The sequence below is a fragment of the Populus nigra genome, chromosome 1 (assembly GCF_951802175.1).
Source record: "Populus nigra chromosome 1, ddPopNigr1.1, whole genome shotgun sequence".
In the NCBI taxonomy this organism is placed as follows: Eukaryota; Viridiplantae; Streptophyta; class Magnoliopsida; order Malpighiales; family Salicaceae; genus Populus; species Populus nigra.
This window is the reverse complement of record NC_084852.1, coordinates 40032904-40050842: the sequence shown is the minus strand read 5'-3', so window position 1 is coordinate 40050842 and position 17939 is coordinate 40032904. Positions and strand designations below refer to the sequence as shown.

Sequence of the window (17939 nt, the reverse complement as noted above, 5' to 3'; positions counted from 1 at the left end):
CAACAAAATCTATCACAAGTTCATTTCATACTGTTGATTAACTAGTAACTAGTTCACTAAACAAAGCAGAAAAAGAAACAGGAATGTTGACTATGTGGGCTAACAACTTGGAGGAACATCCAGATTAAGATTGAAAATCAATCGGGCTTTATTTGCTATAAGTTAGCCTATAGGACACCTTTGTGTAACCCTGTAAGGCCAGCATGTATATTGTAAAAGAGGGCGTAAGAAAACAGCCCAAAACCTGATTATGGCCATTATTTGAAACAAAGGAAATCTTAAATTAAACACAGAAAAAATATTGCAGTAGCAGAGAACGCTGATCACTTCAATTTCTCTAGCCTTAAGAAATGGCTAATACATTGAGGTTTATCTACTGGCAGCTAGTCCATCTTTTGTTTTCTAACTCTAAATCCCCTGTCAGGAAGGGGCTTGAAAAAAGGAAATTGCCTTCAAACTTTCTCATAGAGACAATCAGGTTTTGGGGCAACAGAGACATACACAAGAATTTCAAAACCTCAACACGCCACGCAGTAGAAACAGTGCTGAAATTTCTTCTGCATGCCATTCACAACTTCAATTCATAAAATAGTCCAAATATTACATGAACAGATTCAATTTTTAATTCCGTATAGAAATCATGATATTTGTTTTCATCATTCATCGAATGTCTATCTTCTTACATCACAAATGAATCACGATTCCAACAGTTTTTACCAAATTCAAGAGAAGAAAAATTGAATGAATCACTCACTAGAAATAGAATCTAACAGAAAAGTCATGCTCACTCCCGTTAAAGAATTACAACTGGTACTCAAGCTTCTCGGCAATGCCCTGCCAACAATATATATAGATTTTATCAGGAGCAATAACAACAGAAAAACAATACCCAACAAAGATTTAGTCTCAAATCCCAAGAATTTAAAAGAAATTGAACTGAACTAATAATCTTACCATGGAGTTCCAAAGAGGCAGAGTCTTTCAATACTCGCACACATTGCAGACCAGGAAAAGATTTTAAGATAAATTAGTCAGAGGCCAACTCTTTCACTGATAGGAGTCTTGCATCTTTCGAATTCACGGAGCAAATTCTTGTCCTGAAACCCAACAAGAAATTGGGCTAATCCTTCAAGAAACAAAGCCCCCTGATAAACATTCAGTGCAGCAACAATATCTGATATCACACTTCTTCTTAACCTATTAGCATGCAAAAACACAGTCACTAACTCCTCCATTTCAGCCTTCATTGCCTCACTAACATCCATTTTCTCCTTTCTCTCACAATTCACCCATTCTTCTGCAATCTTCCCTGCAAATCCTGACTGTGCTGTTTTCACTCTATCAAGAAGTGCAGGTACCATTAACCTTAGTCCACGCTCAATTTGCTCAATCTTGATCATCAAATGCTTTGAAGGGTCTTTCCATGCCCTCACCACATGACAAGGCCTATCAAAGCCTAAAACTTTACGGTCATTTTCGGTGTCTTCATCACTGTCTGCTTCATCAAGAAATGACCTGAGGAGGTTAGTGAATACGTAAGGGTGAAGATCACCAAGAAACAAGAAGGGTGTTTCAAGGGGGTTTCTCCAAGAAGGGTAAAGAAGGTAAGGAAGATTCTTGGTATTGGTGGTGGCAGCAAGGTCAAGAGACTCGTAGTAAGAGAGGAGGTGGTGGAGGATGAGGTGGAGGTGAGAGGAGAGGAGAGTGGGAGAGGAAGGAGAGCTGGAAAGGGAATGATGGAGGAGAGGGAGGAGTGTGTTCTTGAGAGTGTTGAACCAGTTTGTGTAGTAGTCTTTGAATGGGATAGGTGCTTGTTTGGTGTTGTTGCTGCGAGAAAATATAGAGAAGGGGCTTGGCATCTTGGAGAAGAAGATGAGAGTGAATCTTGATGAGCTTTCTTGGAGAGAATAATGGAATGGTTAGAAAGGTCCTCTTGGTGGGTAGTTATTTTTCAAGTGTGGCAGTGGAGGGAGATCAGGGATGACTACAGGTAGGTAGTTATGGAGATCAGCGATGCCTTTTAAAAGCTGATGAGGATGCAGGTTAATTAAAATATTAGATGGATATTAGTAAATTTTAATGAGTTGAAATTATAATTCTATTATAACTATAACTATAATCTCTTATCATAATTACAACTATAATTATAAGTAAAAAAAAATGTGTCCCTTTTGATTAATTATTTTTAAAAGCTGATGAGGATACAGATAGTTGTTAACTATAATTTCATATCATGATAAATTTTATTTAAAAAACCTCCCTTTTGATTAAAAGAACATATTTTTGTTAAAAAAAAAGGAATACATGAATAAGAAAAGAGAATTTTTCTTGAAAATATACATTTTTTACTTGAGAATTTAAACAATTAAATTTCTTATAAATTTTTATTTTAATTTCTATAAGACTAAATAAAAATAGGTTTCAAACATGGCTCCGCAACATCGAACGAGTAAAAATAATCAGCGATGTCTAAACTAGTTAGGGATTTTATAATTCTTTCATGGTCATCTTGACCAACAAAAATAGATGGTATTAGAAAATGCTAACTAATATTTTATAATACATGAAGAATATTTTTTATTTTGTCAAAACATAGACTAATTTAATTACCATTAAAGTTGGATAAAAGAAAATGATAAAGGAAGACAAAATATGAATGTGAAGCAAAGTGCTTATGCTGAAATTCCTAAAACATAAATGCGTTGCTCTCACATCTTCACCATAATCATCTCTTGTAACGAAAAATATGGACACAAAGAGAATCTACTGTTTTTCCTTTTTTAATATGGCGCAGAAAAAGAGGAGCACCTCACAGGGAAGTAATAGAAATCGCCGCCGCATATGGTGGGAGTTGGTGCTCACCACAGCAATCTTCCACCGACAAAATTGTTTAGTTAAAAAGTCAAACCCACTTGTAGTTTTGTTTTTTTATCGCGAGATGTTGGAACCTTTTTCCACCGACAAAATTGTGGAGTCAAACCCACTTGTAGTTTTTCTTGTTATCCGAGAGATTTCCGAAATCTATTATTAATATCAATTAAGTTATAATCCATTTACAAATCATATATATATATATATATATATATATATATATATATATATTCTTGAATTAGTAGTTTATTACTCTCTATTCTCGCAATTACAAATTTCATCATCTCCCTGTAAATTCTTATTAAAACAGTCTCTGTCTCACTCCAATTTTTAAGAGAAAACTATATTTTAGACCTCATATATTTAAGAATTCCACTTTACCCTCTTATAAGTTGATATTTGAGAACAAACAAAATTAATTTATATATATATATATATATATATAAATAATTTATTTATTTATTTATTTTCAAAGAAAGGTGCTAGATCTAATGAACTAGGTAGTGTTGGAAACATGATTTAAAAACAAATTAATTTATAATTTATAATTACAATCACACTTCAAATAACCCCGGAAATCATGAAGGCTATACCTTCATGAAAATTAATGAGAAGCTTATTGGATGTCTTGAGTCGTATTTTTAAAAATAAAAAATAAGATTTAAACCGTGATATACCATTATTAACCCACAAGCTCTTTAATAGTGAAGAGGCGCATATAGAGGCATTATTAAAACACAGTAAAAATGTAACACATTATTAAATAATAAATATGATTATGTTTCTCTCTCTACTCACTCTCCTCTTAACCAAAAGTTTTCTTCTTCTTTCTCTCTCCCTATCTCCATGGCCTGCAAAACCACTCCTTTCTTATGCTTCTGCCTCCTTCTCATCTCCATTGATTCAATCATTTCTCAGGACATAACAGACACAGAAAGAGGCTGCAGTAACCGTTGGATCCACGTCAGAAGTTTGCCGCCAAGGTTCAATCTTGATCTCCTTGCAAACTGTTCTGAATACCCACTTTTTAACAATTTCTGTCCTTACCTTGCAAACCATGGTTTAGGGCCCAGAACACACAACAAGTCTCAATCCTGGTATCGTACAAACCCTTTGTTGTTGGAACTTATATTCCACCATAGGATGCTTGAATACCCTTGTTTAACATCAGATCCCAATCAAGCCAATGCCATTTACTTACCTTACTATGCAGCAATTGATGCTTTGAGGTATCTGTATGGTCCTGAAGTGAATAGCAGCATGGAACATGGGCTTGAATTGTATGATTATTTACAAGACAATGAAGGTTGGATATGGTCAAGGAATCATGGGGCTGATCATTTCTTGATCATGTCAAGGCCTGCCTGGGATTTCTCTCAATCTGTAGATGTTGATCCTCCTATTTGGGGTACTTCATTTCTTGAATTGCCAGAGTTTTATAATGTTACTGTTTTGATTGTTGAAGGAAGGGCTTGGCCTTGGCAAGAACAGGCTGTGCCCTATTTGACATCATTTCACCCTCCAAATTTAGGATTTCTTGAGTCTTGGATTAAACGCGTTAAGGCGTCGAAAAGGACGACTTTGATGCTTTTTGCAGGTGGGGGTGGTGTTGGTTCCACTCCAAATATCAGGAGGAGTATCAGGAATGAATGCGAAAGCAGCAGCTTTAGCAGCAGTAGTGACATTTATGTCAATAATGTCGAAGGGTTCGATTACCCGAAGGTGAGGAAAGTTTGTGATATAGTGGATTGCTCCAACGGGATATGTGAGCATGATCCAATAAGGTATATGAGGCCGATGCTACAAGCAACATTTTGTTTGCAGCCTCCAGGGGACACACCAACTAGGAGGTCGACTTTTGATGGGATTATTGCTGGGTGTATACCAGTTTTCTTTGAAGAACAATCTGCGAAGTCACAATATGGTTGGCATTTGCCAGAGGAAATGTATAGAGACTTCGCTGTGTTTATACCAAAGGAGGATGTTGTGTTTAAAGGGTTGAGGATTTTGGATGTGTTGACAGGGATACCGAGAAATGAAGTCCGGAGGATGAGGGAGAGAGTTATAGAATTGATACCAAGAGTTTTGTACAGGAAGCATGGGAGTTCATCCGGTTTAAGAGCTAGAAAGGATGCCTTTGACATTGCAGTTGAAGGTGCTTTGCAGAGGATCAATTCTAGGTTGAAAGCAAGGGACTTTGATCAATGACCAGAAATCTGTTATTTTCTGGCTGTTGTAATTATTATTTATTCGTGTTTTTCTTTTCTTGTTCTTTTAATCACCTTTATTGCTTAGGTGGAGAGAACTTTAGATAATTTGTATTTGTAACAATTTAAGCTACTCAATTTTGAAGGAAATTATCCTATTTTACCTTTACACTTCATGTTTTGGGGCATGTTATGTAGAGATGCTCGTATCTGGTTGTCAACAGTCACTGGAAATTCAAGACAAAGAACAATGGTACAAAGGGGAATTTAATTGAAGAAAGAAAATTTATAGCATGTGCAAAAAATAAAAGCAACAAAAAGATGACAATCAAATTGCAAAATACACATGGAACTCGATGGGAGAACTGGGGAACTGCACGGTACAGGCAAGTCTCTATTCTCTTCTGTACGGTTATTGGTTGGAAGTGTAACATTTCACCCCCATCTGATGATTGCAGAACCCCAAGTTAAACCGGCTCCAAAGCCTGCAGTTGCAATAGTATGGCCTGATTTCACCTTCCCACTTCTGACGGCTTCATCCAATGCCAATGGAATGGAAGCAGCACTCGTGTTACCATAATTAGCCAGATTTGATATGATCCTTTCCGGCGGGACTTCTAAGCGTGTTGCCACTGCATCAATGATCCTTTGATTTGCCTGTAGAAATAATCTCTGTTACTTGTAAGCATTCCGTCATAAAACTTCAAAAGATTGCAGAAGCCTCTTGTAATTTGCACATGATTTCATTCGAAATTCTGTCTCTGTAAACTACCTCGTGCTTGACTTATCAACAGCAGCTTATTTACACCTTTCATATTGCAAATCAAATATCCAATTATTAATGAATTAATGGACATCGAGTCCATTCTCGATTGCTTTCAACACTTCCTAATGCCTACAGGCACAAATGGAAGTGAATCTGAAAATCATTGTCTATTCCATTCATGATCACCCTACCTGAAAGGTCCTGAACCATAAACACGTTTTCCGAACCATTCTCACAATGCAGATGAAATATGATATATCATGCTAAAATTGAATTTTAAATTCACCTCTTTGCAGAACAAATAATGAGGTCAGAATCATATACCAGATACAATAAGAAACAGCAGTGTTAACAAGCCCAGGTCTTAAAAAAGTCTCCTGGAGGTCGATAGCGTGGTTGTATTTAAGATTAAAATCAGAGTTCTACACCTAGTAAATGAATTATGTCATATCTCATACCTGGTGGAGCAGTAACCAGTCGATGCTCGAACCAGTGAGACCAGCCTTTTCAAGAGCAGACTCTATAGACTGGGGCACACATCTAACAGCAAAGCGGAAAACCTCTTTTCCATTCATGTGAATGCAGGAAAAGTTGGCATGGCGTTTAGGAGGAAAGTCTAAAACTGAGCCATTAGAACCCACTGCATGATCAACTTCATTATCTGTGATGGAGGCGTTTAAATGTCTGAACCAAAAATGGAGGAAACACATTGCATCACATACCAGAAGAAGTATGGGGTTTGTTCACTTGGGAAAATTAAAAAGCACTACCTTCCACCGTGGCCATCGCTGTTCACGTCAAAACTAAAAAGACCATCATCCTCAATATCACAGGCCTGCAGAATTATAGAGATGTCAAAATAATTGCACACACGTGTCTATTCCCATTTTCAAGCAGCTATCAAATTAAACAGTTTTTCATAGTGGGTGGATTTTGAGTTCATAAATACTTTCAGCAAAACAAAATCTGACATAAAAACTGATATAAGATTTTTCTCCAGCCTGAGTGCTGTTGAAGCTTGATAATTGAGGACATGCATTGAGCAGAAGACAAGGATTAGAATTCAATATAACAATCTTGTGGTTTGTCTGAGCATACTATGAATCTATCTTACATAAACCTGTTTAATTCAAGGGAAGATGGAATCTAGCCATCAGTTCCTTTAATAACAAGTCTGATACAGAGACAGTTGAACAGGAAGTGTTTGGTTCTCTTCCTATGTTTCTTTGAAACTAAAATGTCGATGCAACCTACAACCATACCAAAATCATGGAAGGAGCTTAACAACTCTTAGTTACTTTCAAGCATAGGTTAATATGACTAATTCTCAACGTAAGTTAGAATTGAAAGTCATGGACATACAACCCCACCCATAATTGTCAAGAAAATTACTCCAAAATAGCATGACTCAATACTTGAACTACTGTAATTACTCATCTAGAAGTACAGGCTAAAAAGTTGAGAAAAAAGAACATTACCTGTACGACTACAGCACCAGCAGCATCCCCAAAGAGAATACAAGTTCCTCTATCCGTCCAGTCAACATACCGAGAAAGAGTATCGGCACCAATAACCAATACATTCTTAAACCCACCTCCTGTAAGTGACATCAGCAAAATCATATCATTTAACCAGTGAAGCAATAGCCAAGACTCATAACAGAAAAGCAAACAAGTTTGTTACCCCTAATGTGACAAGCAGCGGAGACTAGGCCAAGCACAAATCCACTACATGCAGCTGTAATATCATAAGCCAAGGGATTTCTTTTGCAGCCCAGAGCTTTTTGGACCTGAGAATTCAAAAAAAAAAAGAGCATGGGAGAGTCTTAAATTGATCACAACAAGAAGCTAGTCAAATGAGGTCATAAACAAAGTATTTATGCCATGCAAAAATTTAAAGTTGCTCTTTCCCAATGTGATAGCCAGGAACGTGCAGCTCACAATCATCCATGGAAAATTATGTAACAAGGCTTTGAGACCTGAAACAGGATATATGTTCATTTATTTGAAACAATGCAGTTAACTGGTGCAGATTAAACTCTATGCTTGGAAGAAGGAAAATGCAAGAGGATTAATAATAGGAGAGAAAATGATGGAATAAAAACTAATTTTTCATTGTCTGGCAAAGAGGAAGCAAAGCAGGATGAAAATATTTAAGGTTATGTTTGGCATTTGAACCACATCTTTTGAGTGCAAAATGGAAGAGCTGCAGTTGAAGGTGTTAGATTTTACAAGTTTTACTTTTTCTGTAGCATTGTAAGAATTTCACATACAAAGACATGATGGCAAAATACTTAAACATGTGTTCTCTTTATCTGATAATTCATCCTTCCTATCAAGGATATGAGTTGAAAACCATTTTTCTATTTCTCTTAATTTCTCCATCTCTCAAATCAAACAAAGCTTACATTAAGCCCTCGCCCCACTGATAATAGATAGCATGACCCTCTTGAGATTTAATATTCATGTAAACCAAAATAGATGTCATCTAAAAAACCAAATATATCAAGATAAAGAATACAGATAAGGATAGAAAACAACAAACAAGTAAAAGAGCAAAGAAATCAATAGTCAGCAAATTTTAAGAGTTCCACAAGAAAATGTGTGACTGCACATTTGTTTGAGCATTTCCAAAAACCATCCTTAGATAGATGCATATGAATGCATGATGCAACTTTATTCTGAACATTGACCAACCATGAAGCCAAACCTCAAGTATGAAAATTAATAGTTTGATCTGTATACTTGTTACAGTCTGGATTATGCATCCTATTAATCCAATACCTGAGGAGCACTACCAAAAAGATCTTCTGGCGTAGAAGTGCACATCAAGACTAGGTCCAAATCATCAGGGTCAACCCCTGCCATCTGAAGAGCTTTACTTGCTGCCTCTGCTGATAGAGTAATCAAGCTATCTTTTCCTGTAACAGTGATGACAAGACCCAGCTGTTAAGATATTTGCAACAAAAGGGATACCTTGAGCCAAAAAAGTAAATGCACCTTCCACTTAGTAAAAAAATCATTGTATGGATGATATGAGCAATAATGCAAGGAAAGTCTAAGTATAAGTTGATCACTACCAACTGCAACAAAATGTTATGTGATCCAGCAACTATGATATGTAAACAATTTGCCCTGAAAAATAAAATACTGCAAGAGATGCCCGATTGATTGATGTATTCAAAAGATATCATCTTGCAGGAAATAAAAAATGGCATCACACAATCATACTTTGACCCAGAAGTGGTAAAATCTAGCAATCCCCTCAAAGACATCAAAAGATGATTGCCCTTTGTCTAGCCTCAAGTGCACCTTTTAAGAATTGTAATTAAGAGACCACAGTAAAGCAAGCTGAGACATCCAGAATGCTCCTAGCTATCCAATATATGACACTGAAATGCATGCAGTTGAAAACCAACCTGTAATAACTCGTCTATTACGAATGCCAGTGCGAACAGATATCCATTCATCAGAAGTATCAACTATTTTTGCAAGGTCATCGTTTGAAATCTGAAGACTTGGTAATGCTGAGCCACATCCAACTAATTTGCAGCCTTTACTGACAAGCCTGTGGAAATAGAATAACTAAGTAAGGTTATTTTTAACAATTAAATTAGATCATGTAAAACATCCAGCCTGAGGGTGCCTCTTGCCCAGGCAGGACTCATGGTTGAGAGTGACACTAATAGCCTGAGTAAAAAACCAGAGTGCCAAAAATTTGCAGATCACAAACAGTAGCAGACCAAAACGATAAATCTTTTAGAACTCAAGCATGACAGAGTTCATGGTAATTAAGCTTTGTTAACCAGAATATAATCCCCATATCATGAAGTGTAAGCTTCAACCAACTACTCACGCCTTTCCACAAAGAAATTAAGTAGACTATGTTGTTAATGAATATATCTATGATTTGCACCGAAAATCTGTGGTTCACAAATAAAAGCTTAGCTACTCTTCCAAACACTATTCATGATGACACCATTGAGTCTCTGTAAGCAATGAAAGACACATGCAGGAGTAAAAAATGAAGATCTAGCCGAAAGAACAACCTATGATCAACTTGGTTATTGAGCCAAAGATTGTTATATGTTTAATGAGTAAAGCATGATTGTGCAAAACTTTTAAAACAGTAAATTAAGTAACCGCATTCCATTGTTGGTTAAAGTTATGGAGAAAGAATTTAATTTTAGATATCACAAAAAATATCACCCTAAATAGTGCAGAATGGAGAAAAACTGAGTGATTAGATTTATCTGAAAATCAATCCAAAAGATTAACTCAATCCTACAGCCAATGCAGTAATCACTATAAACAGAGGATCTGAAATTTATCTGGCTGGCTACCAAACAAATGCACTCTGCGAATAAAATATCAATAAGAAGTCGCAAGGACAGAGAGGAAACAAAGCAGCATTTGGCTATTTTGATTCATATTTAGTTTAGAAAATTAATTTTCTTTAATGTATTTTTATTATTTTTCCTATTTAGTTTAGCAATTTTATTTTTTCTTATTCCGTTTAGGCCCAAGACTACTATAATAAGTAGGTTATTTACCTTGTATTTCAATAAACTACTCAGAAGAGAAAAATATTCAGTAATAAAATTTTGAATTAGGGTTTTTGAGTGGTGAATTGTGTGTTTCTTGTGCTTGCTGATTCTTTCCGTCTGTGTCATAACCTGTTCTGTTAAAGGAAACTCTAAGTTGCAATCCCTACTACTCTGGCATACAACCTACGCAGCTTTGACAGACGATAAATCCATTTTCACTAATTGAAGTGCCATTACATTAGCCTCCTATAAACCAGACTATTTGAACAAGATAGTTAGCATGCCAGAGAACTGATACACATTACGGCAGCTGATCAATTCAAATTAGTCATTGCTCGCTTGCAGAGTACGATGCTATGTAAACCTCAATGTTGTCGATTAAGTTAACTATTCACCATTTGCTATATCAATCAGAGATATCGTTCCAGTATTCAAGTTGCTTTGATATTTGATTCATCTGAAAAAGAACATGACATTAGAATGTCATGCACCACCATGTACAACCAATAATCAGTAAACTCCATTACTAATTCATTTTCTATGAACTCAATAGATAGTTTTTTCAGCTCTCTAACTTTCCACGACATGCTTAAACCAAAATCCTTCTTCACCGTCACTTCAAGATATCCTAGAAAAGCCATCCTCTAAAAAATCACCTTGCAATTGATATCCAGCTAATGATTCAACAAAACTTGCACACTATTACCATATTTAACCTCAAGCTTACGAAATTAACAAAGTCAACCCCACTTGGAATTGAAATTTCAATTACAAGGCTCATGCAACAGCAATTAAGCTGCGAACTCTACAAAGTTTTTCCACTTCATGCAAATATTCACCATCAAATAAACAGCCAAGACCATTGCTAATCAAAACCCACTTGCATTAAAGACCCATTTGCCAATTGAAGCCAAGAAAAGTATTCAATAACCAAAACACTGACCTTGGCAGTTGAGATTGAGAAGAAGAAATCTTCTCTGAGCCTTCAATGGTGCCGGAACACACCACTCTCTTTGAGATTCTTTGAGTGGACCAAATCCCAGATCCAATAACCCCTATTGAAGGCTTAATCTTCCCTCTGAGGCTTGGAACTGAAGGACTAAAGAACCCAGATGCATTTGCCATTAAAAAAAAAAACTCTCTTACCAAAAAATGAAAATTTTTATTTTTGAAGAGTGAAAAAACAAAGCAAGGATCTTGTATTGTTAAAGCTTTATATATGAGACAACAAAATGAGAAGACAGGTGTACATAGTGCTATAGCCCATGAGACTTCAACAAAATATATATATAAAAAAAAAAAATGGTGCTTATTAGATATGCAAGGGAAAAAATTCACGTTTCTTTTTTTGGGTTAGTCTTAGGAGAGTCCGAGGATGTAAGAGATAAACAAAACAGAGAGAGAGAGAGAGAGAGGGCGATGATGCCAAACCCAAATTGAGGAAACTCCAATATTTTTCCCCTCTTCCTAAGAGGAAACCAATGAGAGCAGAGCAATGCTGCTTCTCAATTCTAAAGATTTGATTTTGTTGTTGATACAATCGAAGTGGTTTGGTTGTTTGTTGGGTGAAAAAAAAAACTACAAGCGATTGACACATAAGCTAACGGAGGTTCCTACTTTAATCTTATTTGAGCTATTACCAAACACCAAGAATTTTAGGCTGTCTCCGTGGGCTAGTTAATACGCTCATACACTGTATCATTTTCTGCACTACTTGCGTGTTGAATTATTTTTTAATGTTAAAAAAATATTTATACGCAACTAAATAATTTGATAAATTCAAAAATAATTTAAAAAATCATTAAAAATATAGTTTGATAAAAAAAAATTATGACAACATTTTAAAAAAAATATTGAAATGAAAATATATTAAATTAATCTGATTCAACTCGGGTTAACCAACTAAATCTTCTACCTGAATTATGAGAATGAGATAACCCCATAAAAAGCAAATCAAAGTAAAAAAAAAATAAAACTCAATTCTCGGTTAAACCAATGTTGACAGATGATATTGAAAAACAATCAATTAAAAAAAGAGATCAAAAAACAAATAACTCGTGTTAACCTGTTAAAACTGCAACCAGAGTCATATGATTGAGATTAACTCCATATAAAACAAATCGAAACAAATTATAAAATTTAATTCTCAATCAATCAAATGTTAAATGATGAAATTGAAAAAAAAACATATCAATTAAAAAATGATAAAAAAAGACTCGAGTCAATACAGGTTAATCTGCCAAACTCGTGACCCGGGTAATGAGACCGAGATAATCTCATAGAAAGCAAAAAAAAATGAAACTTAATTCCAAATCAATCAAATGTTGAAGGATGAAATTCAAAAGAAAAAATCAATTAAAAAAAAACAAAAAATCCTGAGTTAACCCGCGACCCGAGAAAAGCAAACTCGATGTTTAAGGGTAAAATTAAAAAAGATTAAAAATAACCCAAGTCAACTCGAGTTAATTCGTCAAACGACTCAAGTAATGAGATCAGAATAACTTTATATAAAGCAAATCAAAAAAATTATGAAGCATAATTTTAAATCAACTAAATGTTAAAGGATGGAATTTAAAACAAATAACAAAATAATTTGACCTAAATTAACTTGCTAAACTCGTGATCCAATTCATGAGATCGGGATAAGATCATAAAAAATAAATAAATAAATGACAAGAGTCAACATGAGTTAACTTGCCAAATTATCGACCAAGATCATGAAATTATGATAACCCCATATAAAGTAAATCAAAATAAATTATAAAGTCTAATTTTCAATAAACATATTGTTAAATGTTAAAATTTTAAAAAATCAATATAAAAACAGGACACAACAAAGTAACTTGAGTCTATACGAGTTAACCCGTAAAACATGTGACCCAAGTTATAAGACTGGAAGAACCTTGTCAAAAACAAATCAAAATAAATCATAAAGCCTAATTTATAATCAACTCAATACTGAAAGATAAAATTGAAAAAATACCAAAAAAAAACTCGAGTCAACTGGGTCAACCCTTCAAATCCGCGACCCGAGTCACGAGATCGAGATAACCTCATAAAAATCAAACTAAAATAAATCATGAAGTCTAATTCCCAGTCAACCTAATATTGAAGGATGAAATTAAAAAAATATATATCAATTAGAAAAAGACAAGAAAAACTTGAGTCAACCAAGTTAACTTGCTGAAACCATGACATGGATTTTGAGATCGAGCTAACCACGTATAAAGCAAACTATAGAAGTTATACAACTCTATCTCCAATAAATTAAGTGTTAAAATATGAAATCAGAGAAAGAAATATAGATTTAGATAAAAATACAAATAAAAAAATATTATTAAAATAAATAGTATTTTATGATACCGGAAACATTAAAACCACCACATCTTTTAGCTTATGCTATAATAATAATAATATATGTTTGGAACCAGTTACACGTCAAATTAAAATTTATTTTTTGTTTTTTTATTCCTATCTCTATTATTTTTAATAATAATAATAATACATGAATGGGCAATTTTGGTAATATGGGCTTTATCAATATTTCTGTAGCAAATCGTAACTCTTGAGATCCGATTTGTAACAATAAACTTTTCAATAAATTGAATGCTGATTCTTTGTTAATTATAAATTTTAAGTTTCCTAAAATTTAATTCAGAGCTGTCAAGGCCAAAGGGTCTGTGTTGCATGGGTTTGGCAGATATTTAAAAAGTATTTACTAATTAGTTGTGGTTATTTTTTAAAGTATTTTTTATTTAGAAATATATGAAAATAATATTTTTTATTTTTAAAAATTATTTTTGATATCAACGTATTAAAATAATTTAAAAATGCTAAAAAAATATTAATTTAAAATATAAATAAAATATAAATATTTTTAAAATACAAAAACAAACCGTTTTAATCTTACACCATGTAAATTCAAAGTCTTCCTCCTCGTCTTGCACGCAGAGCACGAGTACGGTGATAGTTTGGGTTTCTTCCATGCCTTCCCCACTTGAATGTTTCTCCTTCGTAGTTGGAAGAGTTTGTTTAGCTAATAAGTTCATTTTTTGCATCATTGACTATCTCTCTCCTGATTATTTTTTTCTTTGTCTTTTCAAATATTTGTTTAATTTTCATTTGAGTAATGTCCAATGCTTAAGTACCATGTTAAGATCTAACAAAGTTATCTTTATTATTATTATGAAAAACAATCTAATTAAAGATGTTCTTAATTACCGCTCAAGAATTTCTACTAATTATCATATCAACCACTGATGATTCGGATGTTATTTTACTTTTTTCAATTGAAAGCTCAAAACATGTTTACTTTTTTTTTTAATCTCATTCCAATGTCATAAGGTGATGGAATAGAATTGATTTCAAACTTGATTGTATACTTTTAGTGATTACTAGTTAGGCGGTTCGTGTGCTAGTTAGACAGATCAAAATTTTTATGTGACTCGGGTTATAAATTTTAATGCTAAATGACAAAGATAAAAAAATAAAAATTAAAAATTAAAAACCCCAACCCAAACCAAGTTAGCATAATAAACTTGTGACTCCGGTAGTAAAAATAGGACATCTTCGTAGAAAACATATAGGAAAAAAACATAATATTTAATAAACTCAACGTCTAAGGTTAAAAGCAAAAAAGAAAACAGGTGTAAAGAAAAAATAATTAAAAAAACCATTGTCAACCTGAGTTAACATCTCATACTCGTAACCCGAATCGTGAGACAGAATGACAGCATAAAAAAATAACAAAGCACAATCCTTAACAATCCAATGCTGAAGGCTGAAAATAAAAAAAAAGTAGAATCAATTTTTAAAAAAGATAAAAAAAAAGGAATTAAAATAATTAGGAAATTTTTTTACATAAAAATAAAATGATATAAAATCCCGAGCTAATCTGAGCCAGCATGGAAAATGTGTGACCCGGACCGTAAGGTTGGGTTGTCATCATAGAAAGCAAAAATAAAATAAAATAAAATAAAGAAGCTTAATCTTCAATAAACTCAATTTTGAATGATGAAATTAAAAAATAAAATCGGTGAAAAAAAATACTGATATCAATCTAGGTTAAAATTTCATATTTGTGATCTGAGTCATGAGATTGAAATCATCACACCAAAAAACTTAATTAATCCCAATCTTAACCAAATCAAATATTAAAAAATAAAATTGAAAAAAAAAATTAAAAAAACAAGGGTCAAATTTGATATAAAAATTAAATTAAATTAAAAGAATGAGGATCAAGTTTGATATAGGTATCAAATAAGATAAAATACTAAGAAATAAAATTAAAAAAAAAACTAATAAAAAGGATTCAAAACAAACAAAGAATAATAAAAAGAATTAGGGTCCAATTAAAATAAAAAGAAAAAGGGGGAAAATAATTTCACTGTTCAAGCCCATAAGAAACTGCACAATGAATTCCTAGTCACTTTTATTTTTTGTGGGTAGATATGTCTTTATAATATTATGGTTGACGTTATTGAATATAAATGAAATTTAAGGATGCCGGCGGCTTGGTAGGTTGGTAGGCAAGAAAGATATGAAGGCGATTGTGAAATTTTAGTTAGATTACTGAAATCTAACAGTTGAAGCAAGAAAACTAGACAATCACTGTCAAATAGAGGACGATCTTCCAATCACTTCCACCAAAAAATGCGGTGTTTTCTTCCTTCTTTATTGCAATTTTAATGCAGAAGGTCTTCCTTTCACTGTCTGCCGAGTTCTAGACTTCAGAGCCCACCATGACCAGCTAAGAACCAAAAAGAATTCAGGTTTTCTTTTCCAGTTTCACCCGCGTTGATCTTCTTGTTTGTTCGAGTTAATATGCTGAAATTTAGAATTGTAATAATAATTGTTCTTTTAAAAGGTATTTTTTTGAAATATATTAAAATAATATTTTATTTATTTTTAAAAATATTTTTTTGATATTAACACATCAAAATAATCCGAAAATACTAAAAAATATTAATTTGAAGAAAAAAATAAAATAAGTTCAAATCTTTTCAAAAACACTCTTCAAACTAAAAACCAAACATACACGACTCATTCAAGATTGCCACCGCGCGAAGAAATCAAAATCTTGGATTTCATCCATATCAAAAGAGTGTTTGAGAGTGTGATAGCAGTTATTTTTTAAAATATTTTTCGCTCGGAAATAAATCAATTTTTTTAAAAAAAATATTTTTGATATTAGCATATTAAAATGATCTGAAAATATTAAAAATAAAAATTTAAAATAAAAATAATTATAAAAAAAAACACTTTTCTTTTTTAAAAAAATAACATCTAAGCTCCCTGCAAGATAAAACTCTCAGCTCAGAAAATACAAGATCTTTACTGCAATTGAAAATAGTCTCCCCTAGGTTGTGATGAAAACAAACAAAAAAAAAAGGAAAAAGGGAGAGGAATGTGCAGAGGGCAGAATTCCTATAGTTAAGGTATCCTATTCCTGCTTGAATCATTGCGTCTGTTCTATAAGTCAGGAGGAAGAGTTTTTCACAAGTAAAAATCTTATGAGTTATTTGGTACACCCATAAAGTCTCATCTAATAACTCAAACCATTCACCATTAGCCTCTTTTATCTTTTTCTTTAACCTATTTAACAATATCTTGTTGGTGAGTTCAGTTTGTCATTTTATCTGAGGATGAGAGACGAGGGAAAACCTACACTCAATCTTGAGCCTTTAACATTACTCTCTCATCTTTCTATTGTCAAATTGAGTGTCATTTTCAGTATTAAGCATGTGTGTAAGTCCAAATTTATATATGATGTTCTTCCATGAAAGAAAGATGACCTTGCTGGTAGTTATTTCTACTAGTGTCTTTACCTCCACCTACTTAGTGAAGTTTTTAACAGCTACCAAAATAAGTTGTCTTTTTTCAAAGGCTTTTAAGAATGGTCCCAATATATTCATTCCTTATTGTGAGAAAGGCCATAAAGAAGAAATGGTAGTTAACTTAGTAGAAGGCTAGCGGGGCAATGAAGAAAATTTCTAGCTCTTGTCAAACCTCTTCATCATTTCTACAACATCTTTTAAGAGTGTAGGCTAATAAAACCATGTTCTAGTTGTTCGGGTTACCAAGGCTCTCACCCCTATATGGAGTCCACATATATCTTTGTGGATGTCTTTGAACACATACTCATTTTCCTTATATGATATGCACTTCAATGATAGAGAGGTAGTAGAAATTCTATATAATTCACTATTCTAGAGGCAATACCTTTCAGCTCTTCTAATTAGCATGATGGTTTTGACCTTTTATGATGGTAGCTTTTCATTAATCAAGTATTGTTTGAGAGGGGTTCTCCAACTATCATGATAATTTTTTCTTTCACATTTGGTTTTTCAAACACCTCAATCTATACCTGATGTGGAAATTCCACTAAATTCCAACTATCATTATCTTGGCTATTATCTTCTTGTGAAATTTAGAGATATAAATCATCTTTCCTTCTTCTTTATTTGAATTGGTGTGTGAAAGCACCTTCTGTTGATACTTTATCATGAAAGGCTCTTTAGCCCTATATAGCTCCTAATATTATCCCACC

General features: G+C 33.4%; 3 protein-coding genes across 3 annotated transcripts; 1 reads left to right on the top strand and 2 right to left on the bottom strand.

Annotated features, from left to right (window-relative positions):
• Nucleotides 1–508: 508 nt before the first annotated feature.
• Nucleotides 509–1980, bottom strand: LOC133680805 (protein INAPERTURATE POLLEN1). The gene is made up of 2 exons (XM_062103799.1): nucleotides 955–1980; nucleotides 509–834 (listed from the first exon to the last, which is right to left on the bottom strand). Exon 1 carries the CDS (start codon nucleotides 1857–1859, stop codon nucleotides 1032–1034), a length of 828 nt encoding a protein of 275 aa, XP_061959783.1. The 5' UTR covers nucleotides 1860–1980; the 3' UTR covers nucleotides 509–834; nucleotides 955–1031.
• A 1653-nt stretch (nucleotides 1981–3633) lies between these two features.
• On the top strand, nucleotides 3634–5247 carry LOC133676461 (probable xyloglucan galactosyltransferase GT19). Its single transcript, XM_062098113.1, has one exon. The coding sequence runs from the start codon at nucleotides 3718–3720 to the stop codon at nucleotides 5077–5079; it is 1362 nt and encodes a 453-aa protein (XP_061954097.1). The 5' UTR covers nucleotides 3634–3717; the 3' UTR covers nucleotides 5080–5247.
• Nucleotides 5248–5329: 82 nt separating this feature from the next.
• LOC133676463 (beta-ketoacyl-[acyl-carrier-protein] synthase III A, chloroplastic) lies at nucleotides 5330–12019 on the bottom strand. The gene is made up of 8 exons (XM_062098128.1): nucleotides 11334–12019; nucleotides 9263–9411; nucleotides 8628–8764; nucleotides 7528–7633; nucleotides 7323–7441; nucleotides 6615–6679; nucleotides 6303–6528; nucleotides 5330–5735 (listed from the first exon to the last, which is right to left on the bottom strand). The coding sequence occupies exons 1-8, from the start codon at nucleotides 11513–11515 to the stop codon at nucleotides 5514–5516; spliced, it is 1206 nt and encodes a 401-aa protein (XP_061954112.1). The 5' UTR covers nucleotides 11516–12019; the 3' UTR covers nucleotides 5330–5513.
• Nucleotides 12020–17939: the final 5920 nt, after the last annotated feature.